Genomic DNA, 13,726 nt, shown 5'->3' with positions numbered 1-13,726 from the left:
AATGATTCAGTAATGGCACAAATTTTGTAACCATATGGATATGTAATTTGCTTTGATGAAAAAATGTATGTACAACACGTGGTCGCTTCACAATTAGCAGTGCAGAGTTCTGTTGCGTTCTCATGTTATTTATACCTAATCAATGCTAAAGAATCCAGGTCTACACAACTCTACAGGTTGTGGTCCATATGCTAAATAATGAAAATCACGGTTTTATCTGAAAGTAAATGCATTTATGGGCCTGCGCACAATTAATCAAGGGGGCAGCAGAGGTAAAATATTTTCGCATTATGGTATGGTATTGAGTGTTATCTTACCCAAAGCTAATGATTGTGACAATATAGTGATGCTACATCGAATGCTGCATTTTTCTTAAATGCTGAGATTTTTCATAATTTTTGATCGATTGATTTTATTGCCGCTTTTTTGCAAGTGAAAACTGGGGTGCGGATGCATCGTGAACACCATCATAGTTTATGCAAAGTTCGTTTGGATTTCATAAACTGCAAACAACATGTTTTTACAATTGACGAGCAAAATTTTAAAATTATTTCAACTTGTATGTGTTCCATTTTTGGTTATCTAATGGATGGATGACTAATACCATTTACATATACAAAAAGCATTTAAAATCCTTTCATGTTTTTTGCGCTTTCCAGTAATTTGCAGAACAAAAAAAAATATGATTGCATGTAACGCCCTACTTAAAATATGATTATATGTAACGCTTCGTTTTTGTGAACAGACGCGATTTATATTGTTTCAATATATTTTTATGGTAGCAGCTCTTGCTTAATTAATTCTGAACACTGAACATTTTACTAAAGTGTAGTAGTAAGAGGGTAAAGTGGAGAGAAAGAAGAGTAATTTATCAAATCTTCATACATTTAGGTGATTAGATGGCAATATGACTGCTCTTTCCAATTACCACCCTTATTATTGAATGTTTCGCATCCCAGATTCGATCGATAAACTGATTTAATAATCAGACGGTTTATTCCATTGAAAGCTTTTCATATTATGCCAACTAAAGCAAATGGAGAGTACGGTGCTGAATATAATTACTGTACGCATAGGTCGATAAATTTCGTGGAACGTCTAATATAAAGAATTTATTACAAATTGTGTTTGGGGTTTTAGTCACCGTAACTTTTAGAAAAGGTTTTGTTGACTTTTTTCGGTGAAATTATCACAGAAATAGCCGTAATAATTTGACCGGAAAAAGTCAACAAAACCTGGAAATAAATATTTATTACGTATTGCTGCAATTTTTTTTTACTTTATGCTGAATTACAAAAAAAATGAGATAGTTCGCCAGTTATAATTTAATTTAATTTATTTATTCGTTTTATTTATTTATTTGCAGACTACATACAATAATATTATTTCAATGTTTACTTATATACTATACATTATTCCTATGGCTAAGCCGTAGTTTAATTTCGATTCTGAACAGATTCAATGCGTCCTTCGTGTAACGCAGTGTGTGGGTGCCATACAATATGGCAATATTCCAGAATAGGTCTTACGTATGTAATGTATAAAAGTTTTATTGTGTACGGGTCTTTGAAATTATGACTGAAGCGTTTTATAAAGCCCAGCATTCTATTTGCTTTGTTAATGGTATTGCAAAGTTCTGTGAATGTTAGTTTTGACTCTAAGATTATTCCTAGATCCCCTACAATTTTACATTTTGGTACAATACTTTTTCCTAAATATACGTCAATAGAAGGAGTCTGAATTTTCCTGCTAAATGCTATTGAGTTACATTTTTTTACATTAAGGTTTAGTAAAGATTTGTTGTACCAAGTGTTGAATACATTGAATATTGCGACGTCATGAGCATTTTTTATTTCCATATATATTTTCATGTAGTCTGCACTGCATATACAGGTACTTTTGAGCGTTTAAGTATAAAGGAAATGTCATTTACGTGTAAAATGAAGTGACCCTAAGTGGTAAGCTTGGGGAACCCCAGAGGTGACTTGAATAGGGTCCGAAAAGGGCAGTTTGTTAGCGAACAATTTGTTTGCGCTCCGTTAAATATGACTAAAACCATTTCAAGAGTTTCGGTTCTATTCCAATTTTTGCTAATTTAAAGAAATGGCAAATAGCTTCTAGGAGCTTGTCATTATCTATTGAATTTAGAGTAAAAGTTACAAATTCCAGAAGATTTGAGACAGTAGAACGGCCTTTAAAGAAGCCGTGTTGTTAACTTGTAATTCTGTGTTTTACTCGCTGAATTTTTTTTTCGTATATAATTGATTCAAATAATTTAGGAATGCAAGGCATAATGGCAATGCCACAGTAGTTTCGGATGTTTGATTTTGTTCCTGATTTGAAGATAGGGACTAAATAGGAAGATTTCCATATTTCCGGGAATTTTCCATTTTTCAGAGACATGTTAAATAGGTCCTTTTGACGCATCTGCCTTTGAGTGCTACAAATACGTCAATTTCTGATAGTTGGGAGCAGGGATGGCACCTCCTCAGAAGAAAAAAAGAGAAGAGAAAAATTCAGACTGTGCTCAGTCTTCAACGCGATTTGTTCTGCTCCGTTTCATTTTAACTGTGCTCTTTCTTGCTGAACGCAGTTGTACACTCAAAATATATTTCACGTCGAAGTTACCTGAAAAGTTATGTGAATATTTTCCACCCAGCTTTTCCTATACTATTTACGTGATTTTCAGGTAGTTCGCACGCATACTAATGCGTTAACGTGAAAATCGGATAGATGTTATTATTTTTTCCAATAACAATCACCAGAAAGTCACGTAAATCCCTGTAGAGAAATTTACGTGATTTATCACGTGGAAAGGACGTGTGGATTATTTTGAGTGTATGAGCAACCGCACACTGTGCTACTCATTGAGGAGAATGGAAAAAACGACGATTGTCAGTAGCGGTCATTGCCATCAGAAATATATTAAACCATTAATGCAGTTGAATCATGATTCTTACATTTAGTATATTCAGTTGAGTTTGGCTGCCCGTGAACGCAACTGCATCATATGGTTAGGCATGTCACAGCGGCAACAGTGCGAAAAATGTTATTTATATATTGCAACATTTGAATTCCCATACATTTGCTTCTTGTCGCGTACCAACAGGAAAGTCCCATTATAAACAAAGGCAATTCTCCGCTAAGATTCAAAATATAACGACTTTTGATTGTCTTGACGCCTCTGAGTCTATAGTTGCTGTACGCGCACCGGTTGTTTTGTTTCCACGTTTACTGCTGTAGCTACCGTGAAGACCGGGAGCAAAACCGAAAGTTGCTCATTTAAAGAGCGCATTAAGAAATTTTTCTGCACGTCAGTTTTTCTCATTGTGTTTAGTCTGTTTCTCATTGTGTGGATTTACTTCTCATTTCTGAAAGCAGTTCTGCTCATTGTGTTGAACAAAAAAAGTTGCACTTTTTGCACAATGAGTGAGGAAATAACAAGCCTGGTTGGGAGACAGATATGTCGTTGGAAAATTCAGGGTTAAATGAGAAATATTTCGGCTCATCTGATATTTATCAGACATGAGATAAACTTCCTGTCTATAGTTAATTTTTGCTGCAAATGTTTCAACTCCAGTTTACCAAATGATATTAAATACCAAATTATCTGAAATTCACTATTGTCATTGAGTTTGCTTTTAGTAATCAAATTTAACTCAGATCGACTGCGGAAATAGTGTTGCGGAAAGAGCCCTTCCACGGTGACTTTCAGCTTTTGGGGGCAGGTTTCCTGCGGAGCGGATGCACCCTTCATCTTATTCATCACCACCTGGTATGCACCACCCTAGGGGTTCGAATCCGCATAGTGGTATCACATGCCCGTATTAGGACGTTGGTCAGCTCACGGGCACTCAGGTTCCAGCGGTTGCTCTCTGCGCTGAGTGCTTCAATGAACATGTCTGTCGAAGGACTTCACTTTCCACCTTTCTCCCTGTCGACTTTAACCCGCGTGGCCGTCCCATCCGTCGTTCAATCGTGTACCGTATAGCTTGGTGGTCGCTATGCGTGTACTCATTTGACACCCTCCATCCCAAGTTGGCAAGCAACGTTGGGTTGCAGAAGGTGATATCGATGATCGATTGTTGAACCCCCCTACAAAAGGTACTGACGGATCCCACGTTAGCCAGACTTACGTCCAGCTTAGACAGAGCTTCCAGCAAGCTTTGTCCCCTAGGGGTGGTGCACCTGCTACCCCAGTCGACAGCCCAAGCATTGAAGTCTCCTCCAATGACAACGTGCGCTCGTCGGTGAGCACGTCTAGCATCCGGTCAAACTGCTCCGGCGACCACCTAGGTGGAGCGTAGCAGCTACAGATGCAGACGCCATCGACCACAGCAATCACGAACCCTTCCTGGTCGGACGAAACCACCTCTTGGATGGGGTATCTACCCATCACAGATATCGCTACCATCCGCCCCTTGTCGAATACCCAATTAGTGCCGCCCTGGGGGACCCGGTAGGGGTCCGCGATAATGGCAATATCGCACTCCGTTTCGGCTGCCGTCTGCCAAAATAGCTCCTGTGCCGTGTCACAGTGGTTCAAGTTAATCTGTATAACATGCATCGTTATCGTTGCAAAGCCCTCCTATAAGCCGCACACAGTGGGCCACCTGTGCCATGCTTATTTTCCGCTTCGGGCGTGCAGAGCAAGCACGTGGGGGATTGCTACATCCCCTAGCAAAGCGGCCGTCTTCACCGCACCGCTTGCACAGCTTAGACCGATCGGGGGCTTTGCACCGTAACCGGATGTCTGCGGGTGCCACATCAACATTAAGCTGATCCCGCAGAGCATCCTTCAGGTCAACTGCCGTCGTAATCTCGTCGAGGTTTTTACACTCGACAAGAACACGCTGCGACAGCGCTTTAACCTGGCCCGCTTCGCCCAGGGATTGCTCAACCAATTTCCTGTAGTTCGAGCTCTGGACCGTTGGGCCCTTTTTGAGCTCGAAGAGCATATCCCCCGCCTGGGTTCGGCGGGTCTTCACCACGTTGGCCCCAAGCTCCTGCATATTGGGGTCTACTGTAACCTTACGAAGTAGGTCAGCGTACGACAGATTACCTGTCAGCTTCAGTACTAAGGCGTCGCCCTTATGCACCCGCCTTGGCTTTGGCTTTGCAGCCGCAGCCTCGCTCGGTTTCGGCTTAGGTGATTTACGCCTAACCACCCGCCAGTCGTCATCCTCGGTCCTAGCAGCACCATCCGGGACCGCCTCCGCGTGTTCGCTGGTAGAGGCGCGGTCCGAAGTCCGCTGCCTCTTGGCAACCAGCGTTGGTCCATGGTCGGGCGTAACCGCCTTGCGCTTGGCAAGCGGCCTACGCGGCTGACTAGGCATGGCCACAGCCTTAGCGGTTATGACCAGAGCTTCGGCGATCTCGCATCGCTGCAGAAGCTCCTGCCTCTCCACCTCGGCAGTTATGACGGTAGAGCGGAGGATCACCGCCAGCTTTTTAATGTCCAGGTGGACATTTGACCGCGAGTTGATGAACGAGTACAACTCGTCCACCAACCTTTTGGCTTCCTTCAGCATGCTACTGGCTGGTGGGAGCCCAACTCCCGCTGCAAGGGAGTGCACCAAGTCCTGTATCGACTTTTTCCTACCGCTGTCGCCCGCCTTTTTGACTGAGCTAACCGGCGTTCTAACTGGGTTTGACACCCCTGGTGGTGGTTTGGTGGAGTCAACTTTTTCTTCGGTATTGCCCCCGTTCTCGGAGGACTTTCCTTTTTGGGCTGTGCCCCCGATTTCGGCGGGCTTCCCTTCTTGGCTTGCGCTCCTGGTAACGGGGGGCTACCTATTTTTGCTGGCGGCGATCTCGCCAGCTTACTACTTTTGGCAAAGATATCTTTGCTTCCAGCAGCACCCGCATTCGTTTCCTCCGTCGTCGTTTTTAGGAACTTGTCCATGCTTATGGGTCCCAATTCCCAACGCTATCTCCAGTCGTATTGTGTAGTAATCCTTAACGATCCCATGGTGATCCAGGCAAGCAGTGAGGCCATGGCTCACTGCGTTAGTCTGGAATGTATGATGTATCATCTGAGCACGTGAGTGACGAGCTTTGAATGTACCTAGAGACCAGCCACGGTTTTAACGGGACGGAAGGCAGCTGTACCATTAGCCTACTCCCCGTTTCGGGAAGGTACCACCCTTCCTTACCTAAGGTAGTAGAATAGCACAGCCGTCAGCCCTATAGCCTCGAATCCAAACGTTTTTTCCGCCCGTCCAGTACACCATAATTCCAACACCATCTTCCTGGAACCGATCCTAATGTGCCCACGGCACTCCTGACACGGCTTTTTTGTTTAAAGTCCTGAGTTCTAACAGGACACTACGGCGTCTGCGGCTGGCTTAAAGGAGTTGAACACCGCTCGCCTCTTTACACCACTGCACCACGCCACCCGCAAGCACAACGTGCCCCCCTCTCCCTGTTAGCATACAACTGAGAATGTAACCAAAGACTGGTATTTGGTCGACGCTAGGCCCAGTTGCATCGCGGCCGACACCGCGTGGAGGTAGGGATAAGAATTCCCGCTCTTATATTAGTGGCTATATGGGGTCGCGCAAAGTCGAATGTGGCTTTGTTCGGCACCATAACCTCGCTGGGTTAGAGCCTTCACCGGACCTTCAGATAAATAAATATTTGACCTTGAAAAGGGCCGTTTGTTGGATGGTTATAGAAAGGCTGATCGAACACATTTACTTGGAGCTGGTATGTTTGTAGACTACTTTGGTACATGCCGGTGTACTTGGTAAACTCACCTTAGCAAAAACAAGGGAACAGAAATTTGGACGTCGCGAGAGGTGGATGGAAGGTGTGGTTTGAGTTTCAGTGCGGTGGGTGTGGATGTGGGTTGAAGTGAAAAACAGGGGATTCTGTGATAGTAGCCATTTATAAAAATATTTCTCCGGTTAGAAACCAGAAGTTAAACAAACATAGTATACAAAATAGAGTTACGATAACGGTTTTTCGGCAACAAAATAAAACTCAAATAAAAATAACATGAATGTTGTATGTTTGTATGTATGTTCCACCATAACTCCAGAACGCCACTGGGGGTTGGTAGGAGGGGGAGTTCGTAACATTGGGGGCGAGTTCATAACCCCGAAATGCCTGGACAGTAGTTCTTCATCAAACTTGACACACTTGTTACAAAAGCAGATGTACAAGTGACTGAGTGACAAAGGGGCTCTGAGTGAGAACGGGCAATCAGATAGTAGTACGGTGGGATTTCGAATTTGGCATGGTTCGATTTTGGCAACAAAAGTATCCGTTTTTGGCAACACAATATATTCAACGGGGTGGCACGCGTGGATTTCAGCGTAACAAACGCCTAGTTTCATTCCGCTTTCACCAAAACTGGATAAACTGCTGTCGTATTTTCACTCATTCAACAGAAAAATAGTATACAATGTATAATATATTACAAAACTGCAAGAATATTCAGCAAATTGTACTAAACTGCATAAATAATCTTAAACTGCCATCATTTGGTACAGCCAGGAACAAGTTTTGTTACCCGATTTAACATTGCTTTAGGGTGAACAGGCCATTTTTCGGGTGAAGGTACAGTCATGTCGGTTACGCACCAAATATATGGGAGATGACAACCTTGCCATCCCGTTGAATATATTTAACTTCCAAAAGTATGCTTAAATATCACCCAGTCTCCGCATACATGCTTTAAATGACGAAAAAATGATGCCCTCAGTGTGCTTATGAAAACAAATTTGTGATTATAGAAGGTTTCGAACAATAATATATTTATTGCCGTAGGACTACGCGGATAGCCCTTGGATCCTACTGTATTATAAAATTATATACACTAAAGTCGCTTTTTATGCAGTTTTTTTTCGCGGTTTGTTTTTCACGCGACTATTTTTACGCGAATTTTGGAATATTCGCGGTTTTTTCGTATTTTCGTATAACGTTCGGGTACGAACATTCATACGAGTAATACGACATGCGTATTTTTTAATTATGTATTCTTCCCGCACTCCAAAGGGTTCAATAAACATAGTTCGTATTGCCTAATTAATATGTACGCACTATGTACTATTGGCGTAGCTTAATGCATCATCCGATGATGACCTACATTTGCATCTTATCTAACTCTGCTTCCACATGATTCGTATTTGCTTGTACTTTAGTTTTCTCCACGACTGGTTTCGGTGGCATTTTCTTACTCTTTTTTGACGTTACTATCTGCGAATGAAGGTTCTGAAAGTTTTTATCGACCTTTTCTCGTTTCTCGTGGACATTTATCTGAAATGAAAAAAATAAAGATGCAAAAACTTTTTTTATCCTGTACACCTCCATATTTACCTTTTTGAGCTTCGATGACACCTCTTTTGCCTTTTTAACATTGTTCTTTTTTGCTTGAGAAACTGCAAAAATGTTTTTAGCTTTTTTTGCAATCTGCTTTTGCTGATTGCGATTTTTCGTGTTCTTTTTGCCCATTTTCGTGGTGTATTTCAGCACCTGAAATGAAATAAAATCAAACATCTATGTCAGGGTATTTGAATGCCATTATATTACAATGGCGTTTTATAGTTTCATCTGAAAAGTCTGAGTGATCTCCTAACGGACGTTTCTCGCTGAACCTGGTAGAAAATAGTATTTCCTCCGTTAAATTGAAACTAACTCTCATCATATCCTTGTTTGGTGATACATTTCTAACAAAAGCGATTTCTATTAGATTAGTATCTAGTGGGAATCCCATGCTACTCTCAACCATGTGACGGGCAATTATTTTGCTATCCTCAATTCCCTTGGCAAAACAGTACAAATGCACCATCGGAAGTTGAATTAATTTCAAAGTCTCTGTTTGAAGCAAACCGACGAAATTAACTAAATGTTCTACTGCCAATGCTGGTAGATTCATAGTAATGTGAATATTCCCTTGAAAGTCGCAATCTTTATTTTTTTCTATTACTAGTTGACGAACTTCTTCCCGTATAAAATTAATTCCATCTTTATTAAAGCAGGTAATTTGCTTTTGAACTTTGTTCTTTTTGCAGTTGTTTGCTAGTGCTTTATAAGAATCTGGATTTAAATCATTTGCTATTACAGTACAACCTTTCTTTGCCGCAGGCACACTGAACGGTCCAACTCCGGCGTATATATCTACTAGTACATCGTTTGCACTTAGCATTTTAACTATTTTTTCATGTTCAGTAGAGAGCCGTGGATTCCAGTACACTTTAGAAAAATCAAACTCAAAAGCAATTCCATTCTCTTTAACTGTAACGTCAAAGTTGTCTTCTCCTGCTAGTATTTCCATTTGAAAATTACGGTAAGTGTTGTCAATTGTAAGGAGTTTGTTCACGACCGTTCTGCAGCCAGGCACTTTGTCTTTGATCACCTCTCCTATGAGGCTTTTGTACTCCAGCAAATGCTCCTTCAGATTCACATGTACTATGTGACCGACTTTCGAAAATGCTGACAAAGCTTCTTTATCTTTTGGTAGTACTGCTTTTAATATTTCGTCGTATTTCCAGTTGTCATACTCAAGCTGGATAGTTTCCCATGTGAGGTTACTTCTAGAGAATACATTGGCAGTTGGGACATTCTTTTCGAAATCTTCCCAGTTCTTTATAATCAGAGGGTGCAAAATAATTTTATGTTCCTCTGCTTTTACTGGCTTAAAGTGTTCCATTTTTAGCATGAACTTTTTTACGCTCTGGCAAATTTTGTTAAAATTTTCCGTTTCTGGGACACTTAAATGAGGCACACTAACTTGTTTTCTAAAAGCACATTTGTCGAGCATGGTCATTCCATTGACTGCGGTAGGTGGTCGAAGGTTTATACAATCCATATTACGAAAGAAATGACGATTTCTACAGATATACCAGCGAGAAAGTGATTGGAATGGTATATGCATACGCCGTACATCAAAAAATAGTATATGAAACGGCTAATAAAAGGTATCGGATTATTTAAGGATATGACAGGCGAATATAACATACCTCAAGCTAGGGAAAACAAGCAAAGACTTTATACGCTTTATACACGAAACAGTTTGTTGAACTAAGTAGCTACAATCTCACACGTTTTTCGAAAATGTTCTCGTTCTGTTGCAAAAGGTAATCCTGTCCGTCCTGTCTTCTGTGCCTGTCCTGAGAATCAGTCGAATCAGTGTATATATATAAGGTTATGTTATGACATGCACATGACATTAAATGAATGAATATAAATTTTATTCAATGACATTAGAGATGGGAAAGTAATCCATATTTATCGATAGCGAGGGGTTTCCAGTAAGGCTTATAAGCGCGTAGTAATCAGAGATTACTTTTGTAATCATCTGAAGATAGAACTAACAAAAGGGCGAATGTCGCAAGCGTAAACAAACCGAGTGAGAGTTGATTTTCCTATGCTGGCCCAGCAAAAATTAACTCTCACTCGTTTTGTTTACATTTGCGACATTCGCCCTGTTGTTAATTCTATCTAGATTTACGAATTAATTAGTTAATCAGTGGTAATCAGCATAGTTATCAATGATAATCTCAAGTAATCATTGGTAAACATGAATAATTTTTAGTTCGGTGGTACGAATTACTATAGTAATAAACCCACTAGTAATAAATTTAGGTTACAAAAGGGAATCAAAACAAACCACACAAAAATTTTCAAACCAGAGTTGAGGTTAGGCACCGTGCAAAGCTTTATATCTTCATGAGCCTATATCGAATCGAAACATCGAGAACAAGTCTAGAGTGCATATTTCGGGTCTCCTACGAAAGGCTGAAAATCGAAAGGCTGAAATCTCGAAAGGCTGAAAACCGAAAGGCTGAAATTTCAAAAGGCTGAAAGCTACGATAGGCTGAAAATCAAAAGGCTGAATATCACGTAAGGCTGAAACATCATAAGGCTGAAAAATATATAAGACTTCGTCTATAAGGTTTGCCAGGGGAAAGCAAAGCAAACAGAACTGTTTTATTCATACGGGCGAGTATGTCATAAAACTTTCGCGGCTTTCTGCCTGCTCAATTGTTCGTTATATGCTGTCCTTACTCGCTGCCGCTCGTTCGGACTCAACTAAGGGATAACCCCTACTAGTCAGTAAACCTAGGAAAATGCTTGCACCTAAATAGAGGTGGTTTCTGCGGGGGGGCTGCCCCCCCGCAGTGGCCGGCGCTTCCGACGGCGGGTCGCCGGCGAACACTCGCGGCCTGCGGCCGTCTCGTCCTGAATCATCTAGGAATGTATTTGGCACATAAACATGGGATCATTGTAAAAATTTACTGGAACACATTGAAACGAGATGAAAAGCATGCAATGCCTTCTCAGTGCACAGGTTAAGCTTAAATGATACGCTGTCCCCGTAGGACACTATAAAATGTAGTGTAATTATTTTTCATAATTTATAAAAAACTAGCTGACCCGACAAACTTCGTATTGCCACAAATTAATCTGTGTTGTACATAAATCATGAATCTCGGATGATCTTTGTCACAATCTCAAGTTTTGCAAGCCCCCAGTGGGCGGCGCTTCCGACGGCGGGTCACCGGCAACACTCGCGACCGTCTCGTCCTGAATGATCTAGTGTTACTATAGATAGTTTTTGTGGTCTTGTATTGACTAATGTTTTATGGAAGAGTCTCGAATTTCTCGAGTTCGATTAGTTTTTGAGTTTCGCAAAAATTTCTGTTTTATTTGTATGAGAGTCCATATCCCCCTACCACAGGTGTGAGAGGTCTCTAACTATCGTAAAATAAATTCAAGACTCCAAAATCTCCCACATGCCAAATTTGGTTCCATTTGCTTGATTAGTTCTCAAGTTATAAGGAAATTTGAATTTCATTTGTATGGGAGCTCCCCTCTTAAAAGGGGAAGGGGTCGTAATTCACCATAGAAAAAATTTTTGCCATCTAAAACTCCCACATGCCAAATTTGGTTCCATTTGCTTGATTAGTTCTCGACATAAGAGGAAATTTGCATTTCATTTGTATGGAAGCCCACCCTCTTAAAGGGGAGATGGGCCATAACTCGCTTTCTAAAGAAGAGAGGGGTCTCAATTCACCATAGAAAAAAATCTTGCGTCCAAAACCACTTACATGTCAAATTTGGTTCCAATTGCTTGATTAGTTCTCGAGTTATGAGGAAATTTGTTTTTCATTTGTATAGGAGCCCCCCCCCCCTCTTAAAGTGGGGAAATCCATAGAAAATATACCATAGAAAATATTCTTGCCTCCAAAAACACCCACATGCCAAATATGGTTCCATTTGCTTGATTAGTTCTCGAATTATGAGGAAATTTGTATTTCATTTGTGTAGAAGCACCCCCTCTTAAAGTTGGGAGGGGTCCTAATTCACCATAGAAAATATTTTTGGCTCCAGAAACCTCCACATGCCAAATTTGGTTCTATTTGCTTGATTAGTTCTCGAGTTATGAGGAAATTTGAATTTCATTTGTATAGGAGCCCCCCTCCTAAAGTGGGTAGGGGTCCCAATTCATCATAGAAAAAATGTTTGTCTCCAAAAACACCCACGTGCCAAATTTGGTTCCATTTGCTTGGTTAGTTCTCGAGTTATGAGGAAATTTGTATTTCATTTGTATAGGAGCACCCCCCCCCCTCTTAAAGTTGGGAGGGGTCCTAATTCACCATAGAAAATATTCTTGCCCTCGAAAACTTTCACATGCCAAATTTGGTTTCATTTGCTTGATTAGCTCTCGAGTTATGAGGAAATTTGTATTTCATTTGTATAGGAGCCCCCCCTCCTAAAGTGAGGAGGGGTCCCAGTTCACCATAGAAAAAATTTTTGTCTCCAGAAACACCCACGTGCCAAATTTGTCTCCATTTGCTTGATTATTTCTCGAGTTATGAGGAAATTTGTATTTCGTTTGTATAGGAGCCCCCCCTCTTAAAGTGGGGAGGGGTTCTAATTCACCATAGAAAATATTCATGCCCTAGAAAACTTTCACATGCCAAATTTGGTTCCATTTGCTTGATTAATTCTCGAGTTATGAGGAAATTTGCATTTCATTTGTATAGGAGCCCCCCTTCCTAAAGTGGGGAGGGGTCCCAATTCATCATAGGAAAAAATTTTGTCTCCAAAAACACCCACGTGCCAAATTTTGTTCCATTTTCTTGATTAGTTCTCGAGTTATGAGGAAATGTGCATTTCGTTTGTATAGGAGCCCCCCCTCTTAAAGTGGGGAGGGGTCCTTATTCACCATAGAAAATATTTTTGCCATCGAAAACTTTCACATGCCAAATTTTGTTCCATTTGCTTGATTAGTTCTTCAGTTATGAGGAAATTTGTATTTCATGTGTATAGGAATCCCCCCCTCCTAAAATGGGGAGGGGTCCCAATTCATCATAGAAAAAATTTTTGTCTCCAAAAACACCCACATGCCAAATTTGGTTCCATTTGCTTAATTACTTCTCGAGTTATGAGGAAAATTGTGTTTCCATGGTACAGGAGCCCCCCTCTTAAAGTGGGGAGGGGTCCTAATTTACTATAGAAAATATTCTTGCCCTCAAAAACCTTCACATGCCAAATTTGGTTCCATTTGCTTGATTAGTTCTCGAGTTATGAGGAGATTTATATGGAAGCCCCCCCTTTTAAAAAGGAGAGGAGTTATAATTCCCCTTATAAAGAGGGGAGGGGTCTCAATTTACCATAGAATAAATTCTTGTCACCGAAAACACCCACATGCCAAATTTTGTTCTATTTGCTTGATTAGTTGTCGAGTTATGCAGAAATTTGTGTTTCATTAGTA

The 13,726-nt window shown here is 40.9% G+C and overlaps 2 protein-coding genes across 3 annotated transcripts in view; one reads left to right on the top strand and one right to left on the bottom strand.

The window, feature by feature from the left end:
- Positions 1-13,726, top strand: part of LOC128738740 (double-strand break repair protein MRE11) — a 69,899-nt gene that overhangs the window by 53,003 nt on the left and 3,170 nt on the right. The window lies entirely within an intron of this gene.
- Positions 7,744-10,115, bottom strand: LOC128738741 (tRNA (guanine(37)-N1)-methyltransferase). 2 transcript variants are annotated; one of them, XM_053834090.1, is made up of 4 exons: positions 9,966-10,115; positions 8,525-9,913; positions 8,323-8,445; positions 7,744-8,262 (listed from the first exon to the last, which is right to left on the bottom strand). In XM_053834090.1, exons 2-4 carry the CDS (start codon positions 9,878-9,880, stop codon positions 8,089-8,091), a joined length of 1,653 nt encoding a protein of 550 aa, XP_053690065.1. In that variant the 5' UTR covers positions 9,881-9,913; positions 9,966-10,115; the 3' UTR covers positions 7,744-8,088. The 2 variants fall into 2 exon arrangements, 1 of the variants encoding a protein (XP_053690065.1); XR_008412126.1 differs by having other exon boundaries at positions 8,150-8,262; positions 8,323-8,478; positions 8,536-9,913.

The sequence above is a fragment of the Sabethes cyaneus genome, chromosome 2, assembly GCF_943734655.1.
Source record: "Sabethes cyaneus chromosome 2, idSabCyanKW18_F2, whole genome shotgun sequence".
Classification (NCBI taxonomy): Eukaryota; Metazoa; Arthropoda; class Insecta; order Diptera; family Culicidae; genus Sabethes; species Sabethes cyaneus.
This window is presented reverse-complemented; position numbering and strand designations above follow the sequence as displayed.

Bases quoted from the DNA above. Each gene is read 5' to 3' on its own strand.
- LOC128738741 (XM_053834090.1), bottom strand. From the start codon at position 9,880: ATGCATATACCATTCCAATCACTTTCTCGCTGGTATATCTGTAGAAAT. The intron at 8,446-8,524 runs GCATTCAAATAC...ATGGGCAAAAAG, and splicing joins AACGCCATTGTAATATAATG to AACACGAAAAATCGCAATCA. The intron at 8,263-8,322 runs GTAAATATGGAG...TTTTCATTTCAG, and splicing joins TGTCATCGAAGCTCAAAAAG to ATAAATGTCCACGAGAAACG.